We start from the raw sequence: 16,946 nt of genomic DNA, 5'->3' as shown, positions 1-16,946 counted from the left end.
CATAGATGTACACTGCAAAAAGCTCCCTCTATATTTAATTCACAAACTGAAACACCTGCTCCTGATTACTGAACTGGTAAAATATCTGAGAGCACATAAAATTTATAACCTATACTTAACACAGCTTCTTGGAAGTCAAAACCAATTACAAACAGTTCATCTCTCTGCACTAAAAAGTCCCTCTTAGTATTGAAACCCACCAAAGCAAAAATTCTGACTAAAATATTCCCTAATATTAAGAAATTTTTTTAAAGCACAACTTATAGTTGCTGAATATTGATTTACCAAAACAGGCAAGTATGACCTTATCTTGGCAAAACTCAGAATACTGTTTCTTCAACATCCTAGAAGACAGCTTGATGCACCACAATCTTCCATCTGCTTTGTTCTATTTCTTCATACCCCAAATGGAAACTAAACCCTTCGAGTAACAGCCAAAATTTCATTAATCACAGGAGAGTACTTAGAGAAATAAAATAAATAGCATGATATGAATAGAGATAGAACAACAGGTAGAGCAGCCTTGGTAATGACCTCAAAGTAAATGTTGAGACAGAAAATCTATACAACACATACAGGAATCACATTAAATAATTCTATTCCCACTTACCTGATGAGCTCTCAGTAAAGACTGTTAATGTCTGTCCTCCAACACTTTGTAAGACAAATGGATGTTCTCTAGGAGTGCTGACTGATGCTGGTTTTCCACCAATGTCGTGAATATTTGCAAGATCCTCATTCAAAGTAAATGACACCTAACAGACACATTAACAAGAGCTTATTACAACAGGTTTAAGTATTCAAAGTATCATTCACAGAAATTCTGATTATAAAACAAATACTTTTTAAAAAATGTGAATCTTTGTTTCTAGACATTTTATTAAAACATTTCTCTAAAACTGATGAGTAAATATGTGGTATATTAAGGATAATAAAATATTAATTACTCTTAACCATGAAATTCTTGCAGCATTGCTTGTTATTTGACTTTTTCATAATAAAATTTTGGGAAAATATAAAAAAATAAAAACCCATTTCTCTAATTAAAACTTTATCCAAAAAACCTTTAATATTTCATCATAAAAAGAGAATCTGGGGGGGCGCCTGGGTGGCTCAGTGGTTAAAGCCTCTGCCTTCGGCTCAGGTCATGATCTCAGGGTCCTGGGATGGGATCGAGCCTCACATGGGGCTCTCTGCTCAGCAGGGAGCCTGCCTCCTCCTCCTCTCTCTCTCTGCCTGCCTCTCTGCCTACTTGTGATCTGTCAAATAAATAAAAATCTGTAAAAAAAAAAAATAAATAAAAAATAAAAAGAGAATCTAGGGGCGCCTGGTGGTGGAGTCAGTTAAGCATCCAACTCTTGGTTTTGGCTTAGGTTGTGATCTCAGGGTTGTGAGAGCAAGGCCCACATCAGACTCCATACTCACTGTAGAATCTGCTTAAGACTCTCTCTGCTCCTCTCCACCCCAAATAAAATAAATAAAACTTAAGCAGAGAAAGAGAATATATTCCCATTTGTCAGAATAATGGAACTAATCTACTATTATAAAGATAGGTGACAGCTTTCAAATGTTTTCTGTGGTTTACGGCTGAAGAAATTCTATTTCCAAAACAGAAATAATTTTTTTTCCCTTAAGGTCTGTGATTCAAAGGATCAGGTCTTGTTACATTTATATCCTTATGAATACATATACTTAAATATATATTTAAATATTTAATAAATATAAATAAATATATAGCAAAATGCCTGGCACCACAGAAGGGAAACAGTATTTGCTGAATGAGTGAATATTGTAAGAGTATTAAGAAATCAATTGTAGGGGCGCCTGGGTGGCTCAGTGGGTTAAAGCCTCTGCCTTCGGCTCAGGTCATGATCCCACGGTCCTAGGATCGAGCCCCGCGTCGGGCTCTCTCTCTCTGCCTGCTTCTCTGCCTACTTGTGATCTCTGTCAAATAAATAAATAAAATCTTAAAAAAAAAAAAAAAAAAAGAAATCAACTGTATTTAAGGGGGGAAAAAGTGAGCTATTTACTAAGAAAGCTTAAACACTCCCAAAAGCAGTTTTTAGGTTTTAATGACTAGTGTAGGAGTACATGGTACTATTTCATTTTTTAATATTTTAAGAAATACAACTAAATATTTACAAAGATAATGCAATATTGAGGATTAGAATAAAAACCACATGCTAGATGTTCTTTCAAAATGATTTTTGCTATATACCAGATCTCCCCAAAGGAACATCACATTTTACATCAAAAGATTTATAAACATGAAATACTAATCTTCCAACCACACAGGAAAGATTATGAACCATTTGTTAAATATTTCTCTACTATGTGATAGGTGCCACAATTACGTCCTAGACTTAATGGGTCAAAATCTAAAGCCCTGAAAAATCCAGAGAAAAATGCCTCTGCCACGCTGAAATAATATTGAAGCATTACTGAAGCAACAGTAAGCCTCACAGTACCGAGACGGGATAGTTTAGGTCAAAGCAGAAAAATGCTAAGAATTAACAACCAGAAAGGAGTCCATTCATTCACACAAAAGTGGCATTTACACTGTTATGTGTTCCTCACCATCAGCCACTAGTTTGATGTGGAGTTTTCCAGAATGCAAATACCACCTTCTCTTTACCATTACTAATACATAGTAAAATAATCTCATGTTTTAAATAAAATTTTCATAGAAATAATCTCACCTCAGTCCTTCCTTGACTCCTACAAAAGAAAGGAAAAACTTTTATTTAGATTTCATGTTTTCTTCAAGTGTACACTAAAAACTAAAAGAAATAACACTACATCATATTTACACAGACTAAGACACTTACATAGAACAACTAATACTTACCCTTGGCTCTCCTCAACTGACCTACTTATAATCATACAGTAAAAACAAAATCACATTAATCCTATTGTAGTTATTATGAGTTTGTATCACTTTACACTATTACAACCTGCCTAATATATTTTTTAAAGATTTTATTTATTTATTTGACAGACAGAGATCACAAGCTTTAACCCACTGAGACACCCAGGCTCCCCGACAACCTGCCTAATATTTTAACCAAGCACTGATCTCATTACAATTTCTATCTTTATTTCTACACCCTATGTAATAGTCTAATTTAAAACCATATATTACATATCTACTATAAGCAAAGTACGGAGTTTAAGATCTCTGTCCTCATGGGGCACCTGGGTGGCTCAGTGGGTTAGGCCTCTGCCTTCGGCTCAGGTAATGATCTCAGGGTCCTGGGATCCAGCCCTGCATGGGGCTCTCTGCTCAGGAAAGAGCCTGCTTCCCTTTCTCTCTCTCTGCCTGCCTCTGCCTACTTGTGATCTCTCTGTCAAATAAATAAGTAAAATCTTTAAAAAAAAAAAAAAATTTTTAAAAAGATCTCTGTCATCAGCCAGAAGATATAAAAATTACATCTGTAACTATAAGAGATACATTTTAACTAAAGTTAAATAAGAGAGCCCCAAGGTGCCAGGATCATATAGGACACCATTTCTTCCATTTTAAGAGTTGAGAAAAAAAACCTGAGCTAAGTCTTGAAGGGTACCAGTATTTCAATAGGTTGAGACAGGAATATCTGAAGTATCAGCTGAGCAAAGCCAGAAAGAGTCTGATCATGAAATGTAGTCACATTTGGCTGGAAGAATACACACTAAGGAATAGTGGGAGATAAACCAAGATGGAGAACTGAAGCTAGACCATGGGCTATCTTGAATATCATAGTACAGAGCATGAACTTTTTTTCCTCAAGCAATCAAGGGCCATAAGTATCATATGAACAAAAGAATAAAGTACAAAACATGCCCCTAGAAACTTGAACCAGAAAATATATATAAAATGGATATGAACACCATTTAGAATACTCATGTTTTTCCATCACACGAGGTCAAGTTCCAAACTGCCTTCATTCAGTGGCTCAACCACTCATTCTGTCATTAAGCGCCTACTCTACAACCATTAGGCATTTTACCAAGTGCATGGTATAGTATGAACATAGGTCTTTATCATCAAGAAGGTCCTAGTTTGGGGTGCCTGGGTGGCTCAGTCGTTAAGCATCTGCCTTCAGCTCAGGTCATGATCCCAGGGTACCAGGATCGAGCCCCGTACTGGGCTCCCTGCTCAGTGGGAGGCCTGCTTGGGTTTCCTCTTTCACTGTGTCTCTATCAAATAAGTAAATATTGTTTAAAAAATCTTTTTAAAAAGGTCTTAGTTTAATGAAAAAAGATCCAATACATGAACAATATAAACTGGGTAATTACTTTATGACAGAGGTACAACACATGGTCATGAAAATGCAGATGGGAAAGCCAGCAAAAGATGAACAAATGAGGGGTGAGGTCAACAACATGGAGGCATTACAGGTAAGAGAATCCAATTAAACACAGAAATGAGAAGATCCAGCATAGTCTTCCTTTTAAGATTTTCTTCTTAAAATCTTAGGGAGGGAGAAGCAGTCTCCCTGCTGAGCAAGGAGCCTGATATGGACCCAATCCCAGGACCCTGGCATCATGACCTGAGCTGAAGGCAGTTGCTTAGCAGACTGAGCCGCCCAAGCATCCCTAGCACATTCTTTCTTTCTTTCTTTTTTTTTTTTTAAGATTTTTATTTATTTATTTGACAGACAGAGATCAGAAGTAGGCAGAGAGGCAGGCAGAGAGAGAGGAGGAAGCAGGCTCCCCGCTGAATAGAGAGCCTGATGTGGGGCTCATTCCCAGGACCCTGGGATCGTGACCTGAGCCGAAGGCAGAGGCTTTAACCCACTGAGCCACCCAGGTGCCCCATAGCACATTCTTTCTAACATCAGTGAATGGCAGGCAGGAGTCAGGTGGTAAAGAGCCCCTTAGGCCAAACTAAGGAGTCCAGAATCTTAAACAAGTTTGTTTCCTGCAGGACTTCTCAGTCTTTCACATATTAAAATGCAATGTTGACACTCTTTTCGTTGGGGAAGTACCTAGAATAGAAGTGAAGAAATTCTAAGATTTCATATAAAAATATGCATTTCCAGCTTCTCTCAGAAGACTGGAAGATTTGGCACCAATGCCCTCTCCTACCCCTAATTCAGCACGACAACAATCCCTAGGACATGCACAGATAGTCAAGCAATGAATTCATTGCAGTTCTTTCCCTATCACTTCTGGACCCGGCATCTAGCAGCATTTAGTTTAACTACCTTTCCAACATAGGAGCTGCAGTCAAAACAAAGGCAAAGATGCAGAAAAGGCACTTGTAGAATGTTTACTGAATTGGAATGAGGCTGATACAAAAACCCACATAAAAAGTAATGAAGGCCTGAGCCAGGTAATGGCAGAATGGGAGGAGGAGTGTGTGGCAGGGTATCCGAGCTGTCAGAACTGATGGAAGAGGAAATGACTGGAAATAGGCAGCAAGGGGGAAAGGACTGTTTAAAGACCATGCTGACATTTCTAGTCTGGGGGACTCAAAAAAAAAAAAAAAAAAAAAAAAAAATCACCCAGATACAATTAGGGAACACAGGAGGGGATGACAACTTTATTTTCATGTATTTATTTATAACATCATCTTAGCTGGAATGGTAAGAGATTGAAGAGCTCTGGATGAGTTCATTTTCCAGAATAAAAACTAGTCCTTGAAGACTTCAAGACTTATTTTTAAAGGATTACATATTCTTTTGTCTTGGTATATATATGACCTTTTGTTATTCAATATTACCAATAAAATACATCCTCTTCATGATGAACTATAGTTAAAATTAAAAACATTAACTACTGTAAAACAGTAATACCTTCAGACATAAATGAAGCAAACATGTAGCCCATCCTTTCACTGAATGCCTCATAACGCTGTGCAGTTAGTTTCTCCTTCATTACTGTGTCCATTTCTCAATACTCCACAGCTATTTCTTTATACCTCAGCCCCATTCCTCTTGACTTTTTAAAAAAATTAATCATTTGTCTTTCCTTTTTGTTATTTTTAAATACGTCTTAGATTTGACACCAATAGGAGAAGACTTTTCACTAATCAATAAAACACCTCGTTTTCCAAGGTAAGTCAATCAACCAAATAATACCAAAACTTTTAACTGTGTTTCAAGATTGTTGAAAAAATTTTTATTTAAATTTAATTTAATTAACATATACTGTATTATTAGTTTCAGAGGTAGCATTCACTGATTCATCAATCGCATTTAACACCCAGTGCTTATTACTTCAAGTGCCCTCATTTTTTTTTTTAAGTTTTATTTATTTAAGTAATTTCTACACCCAGTGTGGAGCTTGAACTCATAACCCCTGAGATCAAGAGTCACACGTTCTTCCAACTGAGCCACCCAGGCATCCCTGGATTTTTTGGTTTTGTTTTTAATTCCTATTCATACATCCCCTTCTTGAACAATTCAGCTCAAAATTTCACCATCAGGTGAAGCCAAGCAAGGTAGGTATCTGCAGACTGGGTTGAGCAGGATTAAGCACAGACTAAATGAGATGGAAAACAAGTACCTGGGGCGGAAGAGGTAGCCTGGGGCAAGGTGTCAGAGCCCCAGTGGGTAAGGAGGGCATCCCCACAAAGGATGGCTCAATGAGAAGTGTGTTAGAACGTAGCAGGGTCAGGACATTCACATGGGAAGAAAACCTGAAGCACGCTGCTGGGAGTCCTAGAGGGGTAAACAGGCATGTATATGAGGACAGGAGGGGATGACAGTCTGAATGTGCTGAAGAGAACATCCCTGTGGAGAACTGCAAAAGCAGCAGCCTAATAGGGGATGCCATAGCCCAAGTCAGGTGAGGAGGGCACTCACACTGGTGGGGAAGACGGGGTTCTAAACAACTAAGAACAGAGGCCCAAACAAGTAAGTGAATATATATTAAATACAACAGGAACCAGGTTCTTCACGTTCAGAAAAGAGGTCCAAACAGGAAAAGGGAGAAAACTGGAAACATTCAGTGGTGTTGGAGTAGAACTGGATACTGGTGTAAATTTATTATTTTCAAAATATAAAAACATACAAATTAATATAGATGTAAATGTGTATGGTACATATACTCCCTAACTCTGCCCCTGAAGGGGTCTGGGAACAACAATGAGCACTTGTAGTATCCAGATCTTAGCTTCTAAGTATCATTCTCCTCTAGAAACAACTAGGACCCATGGAAAAATATGTGACTTCAGGCTCAGACAGAAATACGTAAGATGAATCTATACCTTTTTTCTATGACAAAAAGTAAGTGTTCAAAGAATGACAAAGACGAGTCAGAAGGCCACAGGACTTACACTATTGAAATGTACACTGAAAAAGGGGTTAAGATGGTAAATTTTTATTTATTTTTACCACAATAAAGAAAAAAAATAGGCATGGGAACCAGCTTAGGAGGAGCTTCCAACGGCTACATCTGCACAATTTCAACATCAGAATAAATGATGATAGTAACAAATTGTGACCCATTAACTAAAACGGGAATCATGAATTCATACTAACAAAGATAAAATAAAGTGGAAAATCTGATGAGGAATGGAATATTTACATAGTCTCAAAGTACCACCTGAGGCAAAAGAATAAATTTACAATGAAAAAGCTAAGACTCTCCTTAATCAAGTGATCAAAGTTACCACTACCAGTAATGGGACAAAATGAAAACATGCAAACCTTGCTAGAATAAGTAAGAACCCAGCTTCACCTTCACTGATATTCTTGCCAAAGATACGCAACTCCAATCTACCCATGAAGAAACATCAAACTCAAATTTCATAAAATAATGGAGAGCGTTCATACAGAGTATACAAGTCAAGGAAAGACTTCCAAATGTTCTAGATTTAAGGAAACTAAGAGACCTGACAACAGAATACAATTCAAGATTGTGCACTGGATTCTTTTGCTATAAAACAGTATGAAGACAACTGGCAAATCTTGAATAAAGTCTAAGGATTAGGTAGTACTATTTGATTTTAATCAACTGATTTGAAGGGATATGCTATGACTATGTACAAGAATATCCTTTTTGTCGTAAAAAAGAAAAAAAAAAAAAAGCCCTCTGTACTGTTCTTCTAACTTTTCTGTAGTTTTAAAATAAAAAAAGTTAGGGACGCCTGGGTGGCTCAGTTCATTAAGCGTCTGCCTTTGGCTCGGGTCATGATCCCAGGACCCTGGGATCAAGTTCCGCATCAGGCTTGATATGAGGAGCCTGCTTCTCCCTCTGCCTGCTGCTCCCCCTGCTTGTGTGCTCACTCGCTCTCTCTCACACAAATAAATAAAATCTTTAAAAAAGAATAAAATTAAAGTAAAAATAAAAGTATTAAATAATTTCAAAATGGGCCCAGGTTACTTCATTAATACCTTACTAAGGATCTGAGAATATTACTAATTTTTCTCTATAACATTGCTGAAATGAATATCCTCAATCTTTGCATCACTAACTTGTTACTTCCACAGGGTAAGTTCCATGAAAATGCTGGGTCAAGAACATGAATATGTTATTAGTTATTTCTAGCCTTCTCATTATCCCAGTCCCACTCTGCTGGATGAGTTTATCTGTGTCTTTCTATAAAGGCAGCACCAAAAACTGAACAAACAGCACTGTGAGCTAACTAGAAAACAGTGGGATTATTATTCTTTGTTCTGAGCAGTAATGTGTATGTGAGTACATGTGACTGTGTTATGTATATATATATATATGTATGTATGCATATATATGTTGCCAGGCTGGTCTTCAGAAAGTTCACACTGACTTAAACTCATCAGTACAAGATTATTCTAAATTCAGTCAATTTTATAACAGAAAAATTATATCTCATTTTTTGTTTGCATATTTTTAATGATCTTCAATGTTACGTGTGTTAAGAAACAAAGCTAGATATTAAGTCTCTGACAAAAGCTTTACCAGTACAGATTGCATGACTGTCAATAAAACAGAGCATACAGAAAGCATTTCAAAAACTGAAGTTTTCTGAGGCAGGATGGTGATGTAGAAAGAAGGTTGTTTACCTCACACCAGTCAGAATGACTAAAATTAACAAGTCAGGAAATGACAGATGTTGGTGAGGATGAGGAGAAAGGGGAACCCTCCAACACTGTTAGTGGGAATGCAAGCTGGTGCAGCCACTCTGGAAAACAGCATGGAGGTTCTTTGAAATGTTAAAAATAGAGCTACCCTACGACCTAGCAATCATACCACTGGGTATTTACCCTAAAGATACAAATGTAGTGATCCGAAGGGGCATGTGCACCCCAATGTTTACAGCAGCAATGTCCACAACAGCCAAACTATGGAAAGAGCCTAGATGTCCATCAACAGCTGAATGGATAAAGAAGATGTGGTGTACACACACACACACACACACACACACACACACACAGGAATACTATGCAGCCATCAAAAAATGAGATCTTGCCATTTGCAATGAAATGGATGGAACTAGAGGGTATTATGCTGAGCGACATAAGTCCATCAGAGAAAGACAATTATCATATGATCTCTCTGATATGAGGAATTTGAGAAACAAGGCAAAGGATCATGGGGGATGAGAGGAAAAAAATGAAACCAGAGCAGGAGACAAACCGTAAGAGACTCTTAATCTCAGAAAACAAACTGGAATGAAAGTGGGGTGGGAGGGATCTAGTGGCAGCGTAATGGACATTGGGGAGGGTATGTGCTATGGTGAGCACTGTAAATTGTGCAAGACTGATGTATCACTGACCTGTACTCTTGAAACAAATAATACAGTACATGTTAATAGAAAGAAAGAAAGAGAGAGAGAGAGAAATTAAGTTAGTTGGGGTTTTTTTTTGTTGTTTTGGGGTTTTGTTCTTTTTTTTTGTTGTTGTTAGATTTTATTTATTTAAGAGAAAGAAGAGAGACAGAGAGAGAGAGGGCACAAGCAGGGGGAAGGGACAGAGGAAGAGAGAGAAGCAGACTGCTCGATAAGAAGGGAGCCCAATGCGGGGCTCAAACCCAGGACCCCTGAGACCATGACCTGAGCTGAAGGCAGATGCTTAACCGACTGGGTCACCCAGGTGCCCCAGAAGGCTGGTTTTAAAACTTAAACAACTTAGGGGATTGTGGGTGGGGGGAAACGAAACAAGCTAAAGCAAAACTATAAGCTAACTAAAATGCAGTACACATCAGATGTCCAAAGGGATAAAAGTAATCCAAGTACAATGATTTAGAAACATTACATAAACTGTAAGAAAAATGGCCCAAATGTTACCAGCTCCTAAAAAAAAGGCTAACTGTCCTTTTTTCAGGTATAAACAGCACCAAATTTGGGGAAAGCTGCACTCCCAGCTGCATGTTTTCTCCCCCTCCTCTGCCTCTCCCAATTTCTCTACTCCACAGCCCTGTCTCTGCTGGAATGAACCACCACACGAGGCTGATCTTCCTAGCTTCTGGCCCAATGCTCAGCAAGCTGCTACTATCTTTGGGAGATGTGCTGGGGAAGGGAGGCCCATCCCCAATCCACATCAAACATAATGCAGGGCCAATGGTCTATATTGTGCAGTATGTGGCACGACAGTAGGTGAACACTACTGACCATTTTACATGCATTGAACCCAAGAGGTATTAATACCACTTCCTTTCAATAGATGAGGAAACAGAGAGGGGAAGCAACTCACCTAAAATAGCTAGTTTACATACTAGCTTACATAGCTAGTAAGCGACAAGGTCTGGACAAGTCCCGAGCTGAATGACTCCTGAGACCATACTCATAACCAGTATGCTACCCTGGCTTTTAAAAACCTTAGCTGTTTTCATGTTTTACCCAAATATACATTCTTTTGCCATATAGATAATCCATAAACTGGTTATTCTGCCTCTAAAAATCAATAGTTGATTATGTATTTCCTAGCTTTAAAAATATTTGAAGATGGGGCGCCTCGGTGGCTCAGTGGGTTAAGCCTCTGTCTTCGGCTCAAGTCATGATCCCAGGGTCCTGGGACTGAGACCTGCAACAGGCTCTCTGCTCAGCAGGGAACTTGCTTCCCCTGCCCCCGTCTGCCTCTTGACTACTTGTGATCTTTCTCTCTGTCAAATAAATAAATAAAATCTAAAAAAAAAAAAAAAAAAAAGGGCAGGCCAAATCTTGCTTAAAAAAAAAAAAAAATTTGAAGATGGTTTTACCTGGTGTGCCTTAAGGCTTCTCTCAACAGCTGTAGTACCTTCAAATACTCCTCACAGGGCACTGAGCTTTTTAGTTTTCTCATTATCCTAGTCTCACTCTACCAAGGGGACTAGGATGCTAAGCAAAATATGTCCATCAGTACATCATATAAGTCATGAACTTACTTGTCTATAGCACAGCATAGACTTATTTAAGTATAGCACTAAGAACTGAACATAATGTTTGCACCATACAGGAACTGGGAAAGAAAAGAGTGGGATTATCATCCCACTTCATTCTAAGCAACAAACATTAATGGAGTCTTTTGTTTATAGCCATATAACCCTGATGACTCATATTTAGCTTGAAATCAACTAAAATCTTGATAACCTCATCACATGGACCGAAAAGCCATTCCTTATCATCCTACACTTGCTTAATAGTGAATTTAGTAATTCAGTAAAAGGAATGAAAACTGGGGCGCCTGCTGATACAGTCAGAAGAGCATGTAACTCTTGATCTCAGGGTTGTGAGTTCGACCCCCATGTTGGGTGTAGAGATTAGTAAAATAAATAAGCTTAAAAAAAAAAAAAGCAATGAAAACTGAAAGAATTAATAGCACAAACAAGATAGCAAGCCAGGAGACCTACTATGGAATATGCTGTTTTTAAGCATTTCCATAGCAATCTTAGGGTACTAGTTATTATGAATCTGTTCTCATCATTAAAAGGATCTAGATCTGTAAGACAAGACTGGTTATGTATCATGTTAGGTAGAAAATCTGCTAGATCTTTTATCTTAACATAAAAAATACATGCACACCTGACAACATTAAATGCAAACAGCTTACTGTCACAATCAGGATACTCTAGAGCATGAAAGAGGGGACACGAATAATAACTGCACAGGGAAATATGTAAACGGGGCCTGTCCAGGCAAACCTAGGGGGATGGCCACCCAATATCAGATGCAACTGTGTAAACCATCTGCTTCAAATAAGAAAAAGAGCTTGAATTTTCTACCCAGCAAAGGCTGATGAAAATTCTGTGGCACACCCACGGCTGCTTATTTAGCATGCTGTCTTCGTTCTACTTTAGGGATCAAAGGGCTTGCAGAGGTTTCCCTAAACCTCAGCTTTTACCCTATTTTCCATGCTAGCCCTGTCTTCCCACACCAAAAAAAAAAAAAAAAAAAAAAAAGAGAGAGAAGATTTTACAGTCCTCAACCAGGTATTCTTCTCATACAGAGATTTTGAGGAATGCAATATTTATGGCAGAAAAAGGACAACATCTGAGTTTACCAAGCATTTAAACAAACCCTAAACTATTTCCTTTGTCTCATAAATACTCTATAGGTTAATGAGGCATTATTTTCCACATTTTACAAACAAGAAAGCTAAGGTTTAGAGAGCGAAGGCCAAAGAACTTTCAAGAGCCACTTAGGACTAGAACCCAGGTCTGGAGTTCTAGTCTAGTTACTACATAAAACCACATGGTTCATCACTTAAATGCGTTTTTCCTGTAGTCTGCCTTTCTTCAGTGACATACATAGCTGAGATTTTATCTTGATAGTGACTCCCATTTTCAGTAAAACCAATTATAAGAAATTCTGAATCCACAACAGAAAAAGTATTAATTATCTGTATTACAAAAAGAAAAAAGATCACAGATTTAAAAGTATGCAAAGTGTGCATTCCTTTTTTCTTTCAATAAAAGTATGACAACTCACAAGAAAATGTGATTTATCTACAACTTGCCAGAAATCGGTTTATTTTATAAAGTTAAATATACTAATAAATGGCAACCATTTCCATATTATCTCACTGGATTCAAAAAAAGGCCTCCAAAACAGGCAACTTTGGGGATAAGGAACCTAAACTCAAAAGATGAAGTGACCTATACAAAATCTCACTGATAGTAAGTGACAGAGCTAGAATGGAAACCTTCTGGAGTTTTCTTACCACTCAAAGTCCTGAATTCAAACCTGGTACTGCTATTCAACATGTAGTCATTTCTTGAGAGGATATTACTTGTCCTTATCTAACTTTAGAACTTTGGATATAAAAGCATGACTGTTTCCAATCAATATTTTGTTCAAACAAAATGAAGAGTTAAAAGATATGTCAGAACAAAGGTAAGTAAGAAAAGAAAAAAGAACTAGAAAGAAAACCCTGGGGTCAAATAACATGTAGAGACTCAGAAGATGAGAAGGAGCCAGCAATAGACTGAGAAGGAACAGCCTACTAGGGAAGATAATCAAGAGAGTAGGGTCCCAGAAGTGAAATGAAAAATTGGATTTGGGGAAAGGAATGATCACTATGTCAAAGTCTGTTGAAGGACAATTAGGAAAGCTGGTAGATGACTCAGATTTAGTAATGTGGATGTGCCAGACTGCAAAAAAAGGACTAGAAATCCTTTGCAGTGACTCCCACCAAGAGTGGGGTCTACTGCACCCTGCCTCAATCTGGGCTTGGCTGCATGAGTTGCATCCTCAGTAGGACTTGGCAACCATGAGCACACTTTCACCATCATGCGAACGAGCATGCTGGAAATGAAACATACACGGCCCCTGCCCCAGCTGATAGCAAGCCAACTACTAGATACATGAGTGAGGCCATTCTAACCAGGAAGACCAGTCAGGTCAGCCCCAAACAGAACTGCCCGACAGAAAAATAAACAAATAAAATGGTTTTTGTTCTAAGCCACTAAATTTTGGGCTGCTCTGTTATGAAACAAAAGCTAACTGATAAAGAGGAAGACAGTGATGACAAATCAGAGCTGTTTCAATGGAGTAGCATGCGTGAAAATTTGATTAGAGCTGGGTTAAGAACGAATGGACAGAGTGGAATGTACTGCCTCTGGCTGATACCAAGTGAGCTTTGGAGGCCTCCTTTCCTAACAAGACCATTTTTTCAACCAGGAAACTACACCATTACACTGCTTACCACGTGTTCCCTATGTTTTTCCAATGCCTCTACAGGTAGACATGGTGGCACAATGACAAAAACCTTTCTACTAAAGCACTTAATGGGGTGCATCCAGTTACACCCAACCCCAGCATACCTCTTCAGAAGATGTGCAGATGGTGGAGGGATGAGGGAACTACATACTCTGCTGCTTCACGGCCAATAAACCTAACTTTATATTTACACCTATCACTAGAGAGGGGGTGTGTGTGTGTGTGTGTGTGTGTGCATGCACATGTATCTATATGCATATGCACAAACACGCATGTGCACACATAACTCCTTAGAGTGCACCTAACCATCTCTTGACATGTCTTAGCATCCTCATTACGTCTCATTTTCCAGGTACATTCTCTATCTGAAAAAGAATTGTTATTACACTTTAAAGCACCTACAAAAATTTCAAAAAACAGCTTTTTAAGATGTCAAAAATATAGAAATAACTTACTTGGCAATCCGCAGTTTCCCAACTTCACCTCTTCCAGGGGCTTTAGCCCATTGCTGTGACAAATATTTAGGAACCTGAAAAAAATAAATAAAACACTAGTAAGTCTACGCTTTAGATGCTAACAAACTTCTTAAACATAAAATGATATACTGCTTCTATTTTACTTCCTGCCTATAGTAAGTAACTGATCATTGAGTATCAGCCTTCCATTATACATTTTGCACTATAAGGGATACTAAGAAATCATTTTAAATTTCAAAGATCTTAAAGTCAATCAAGCTGGTGACCCAATATTAACACTAGTCAAATATCTTAACAAAATATTAACTTATGTTCCCAAACAAGTCCAGTGAAAGTTCAGACATGAGAAAGGCTACCAGAAGAGGTTTCTCAGAGGAGTAGAATACTCTAACATATTATTTAGAGATACCACAAAATTTAAGAAGATTTCAAAAGTCAAGTTTTACTGTAAGATAATAACTGACCAATGATAAAGGATCTGCTGAAATAAATGATTAAATATCATAGCTAAATAAGGAATAACACGGAAGACATGGAGAGATGGAGGAGAAATGAGCTGGGGAAATTGGGAGGGGGAGACAAACCATGAGACTGTGGACTCTGAGAAACAAACTGAGGGTTTTGGAGGGGAGGAGGGTGGGAGGTTGGGTGAGCCTGGTGGTGGGTATTATGGAGGGAACGTATTGCATGGAGCATAACATATTGCATGGAGCATAAACAATGAATTCTGCAACACTGAAAAGAAATTTAAAAAATAAATATATTTAAAATATATATATATCATAGCTAACATCTATGTAATACTACTTTCCTGACACTGTTACAAGTTTCCATGTATTTACACATTTAATCCTCACATCTCTATGAGGTAGGTACTGTTAATTACCTCATTTTACAGATTATGAATCTGGGATACCCGGGGATTATATAAGTTAGCCACGATTATATAATGTGTAAATGATGGAACCCAGGCAGTCTGGGTAACTAGATACGTATAACCAGAAGGATTTTAATTTCCCAAAAGGTTAAGAGACTATATGCTGAATCACTAGTATTTCTTCTAAGAGGCAGTCCGAACTGTGGAATCAGCACACACCTTCAAGGTTAGCCTGTTGTGAGAAATGAGATACCGCATACAAAGCAGGAAGCATAAAACCTCACATGTGGCAAGTACTCAATGAGTGTCAGGTGTCACTACTATTTCCCCCAGCAATCTTGGGAATGATAACATGAACATCAGTGTAGAACTGAGTCAGAGCTTCCAAAGCTGGAAAGAAAAAAAAATTCTATTTACCAGATTTCATTTGCAAAAAGAACCACTTGATTATCAGTCAAACAAATGGCACTGCTTTGTTTAGATGTAGTAAAAAATCACGAATAAAAGGTTTAAAAGAAAATTCTAATGGTCTTCAATTATGTATGCATACTTTACACCAAAATTATTGAATACTAGTCATATTCCCTAATAAAGCCCCTAGGAGAAATATGGTGTCTTTTCTTCATCATATTCCAAGTTACTGGTTCAAATGGGTCCTCTACACATATAGACACCACAAGACTTTCTCCCTGTCAGTAGTGGTATCCCTTCCATAATTTGTATTTAAAGCAATCACACTAACCACTAACTTCCTGGCTCTCTCCTCAGTACTTCAACGGTTTTTCCATCCCTTCAAATCACTGACGCTAACATCCCTGCACTTTTCCCTAGCTGTGTATGTCCTGTCTTCACATCAATCATTCCCTTGCCCCTACCTCCATCATGCTGGCCTGGCAGAACCTTAATCCCGATTAAAGCCAATCTCTACTGCTACTTAATTGGTTTGATTTGATTGTGTTACTTCTCCACGCTGTACCTGAGCAGCTGGAGAAAATTTCACAGTGATGCTAACTAGTCTCCCTTGAAATATATGGCTACTAACATCAAGTAAGCCCTTCAAGATGCTTGGCAATTGAACTCCATCACCCTAGCCAAACCATTCTCCCGCTACAGCTGAAATACAAGTTCTCTTCACTTCTCAAGCCAACAGTAGCATCTCTCCCTCCCTTCTCTTTCTGTGCTGATAACCCAACTTCTCTACCAACTAGGGAACAAGGATCAAGAGAACCTCTACAGCTACCATGTAGCCACAGCTGAGGCCTTTTACTCTGACTTCCTCTAAAAACAATAGATGAACAATGGTCAGTCCCTTCACTGTGCACTGAATTTCTTCCCCTGTAGTCTAATCAAGGACATATTTTCTTCAATCCTATCATTTTTCTCCTCTTATCTCCTTAATCATTCCCCCATCAGAATGATGACCATGATGATGACCGCCAACACTACAGTGTTCACTACATGTGGCAGGAACACTCTTAAAATGGCTCCCAATGATCTTCGCCTCCTGATATTCACAGCCTTGTGTAATCACCTCTTCTTGAGAAGGGGATCT

At 38.3% G+C, this 16,946-nt stretch overlaps 1 protein-coding gene across 2 annotated transcripts in view; it reads right to left on the bottom strand.

The window, feature by feature from the left end:
* Positions 1-16,946, bottom strand: part of GTF2F2 (general transcription factor IIF subunit 2) — a 149,932-nt gene that overhangs the window by 125,757 nt on the left and 7,229 nt on the right. For both annotated transcript variants that reach the window (XR_004384612.1, XM_032873992.1), the window contains exons 2-4: positions 14,497-14,570; positions 2,700-2,718; positions 611-755 (exon numbers count right to left, since the gene is read on the bottom strand). Coding sequence is in view for 1 of the 2 variants with exons in the window: in XM_032873992.1 (XP_032729883.1) it covers positions 611-755; positions 2,700-2,718; positions 14,497-14,570 (238 nt within the window). In the remaining variant the exon portion in view is untranslated. The remainder of the gene's footprint in view (positions 1-610; positions 756-2,699; positions 2,719-14,496; positions 14,571-16,946) is intronic.

This window comes from Lontra canadensis, unplaced genomic scaffold, assembly GCF_010015895.1.
Source record: "Lontra canadensis isolate GAN:19392208 unplaced genomic scaffold, GSC_riverotter_1.0 scaffold51, whole genome shotgun sequence".
Lineage (NCBI taxonomy): Eukaryota > Metazoa > Chordata > Mammalia > Carnivora > Mustelidae > Lontra > Lontra canadensis.
The sequence above is the reverse complement of the archived record's forward strand: the minus strand, read 5'-3'. Positions and strand labels throughout refer to the sequence as shown.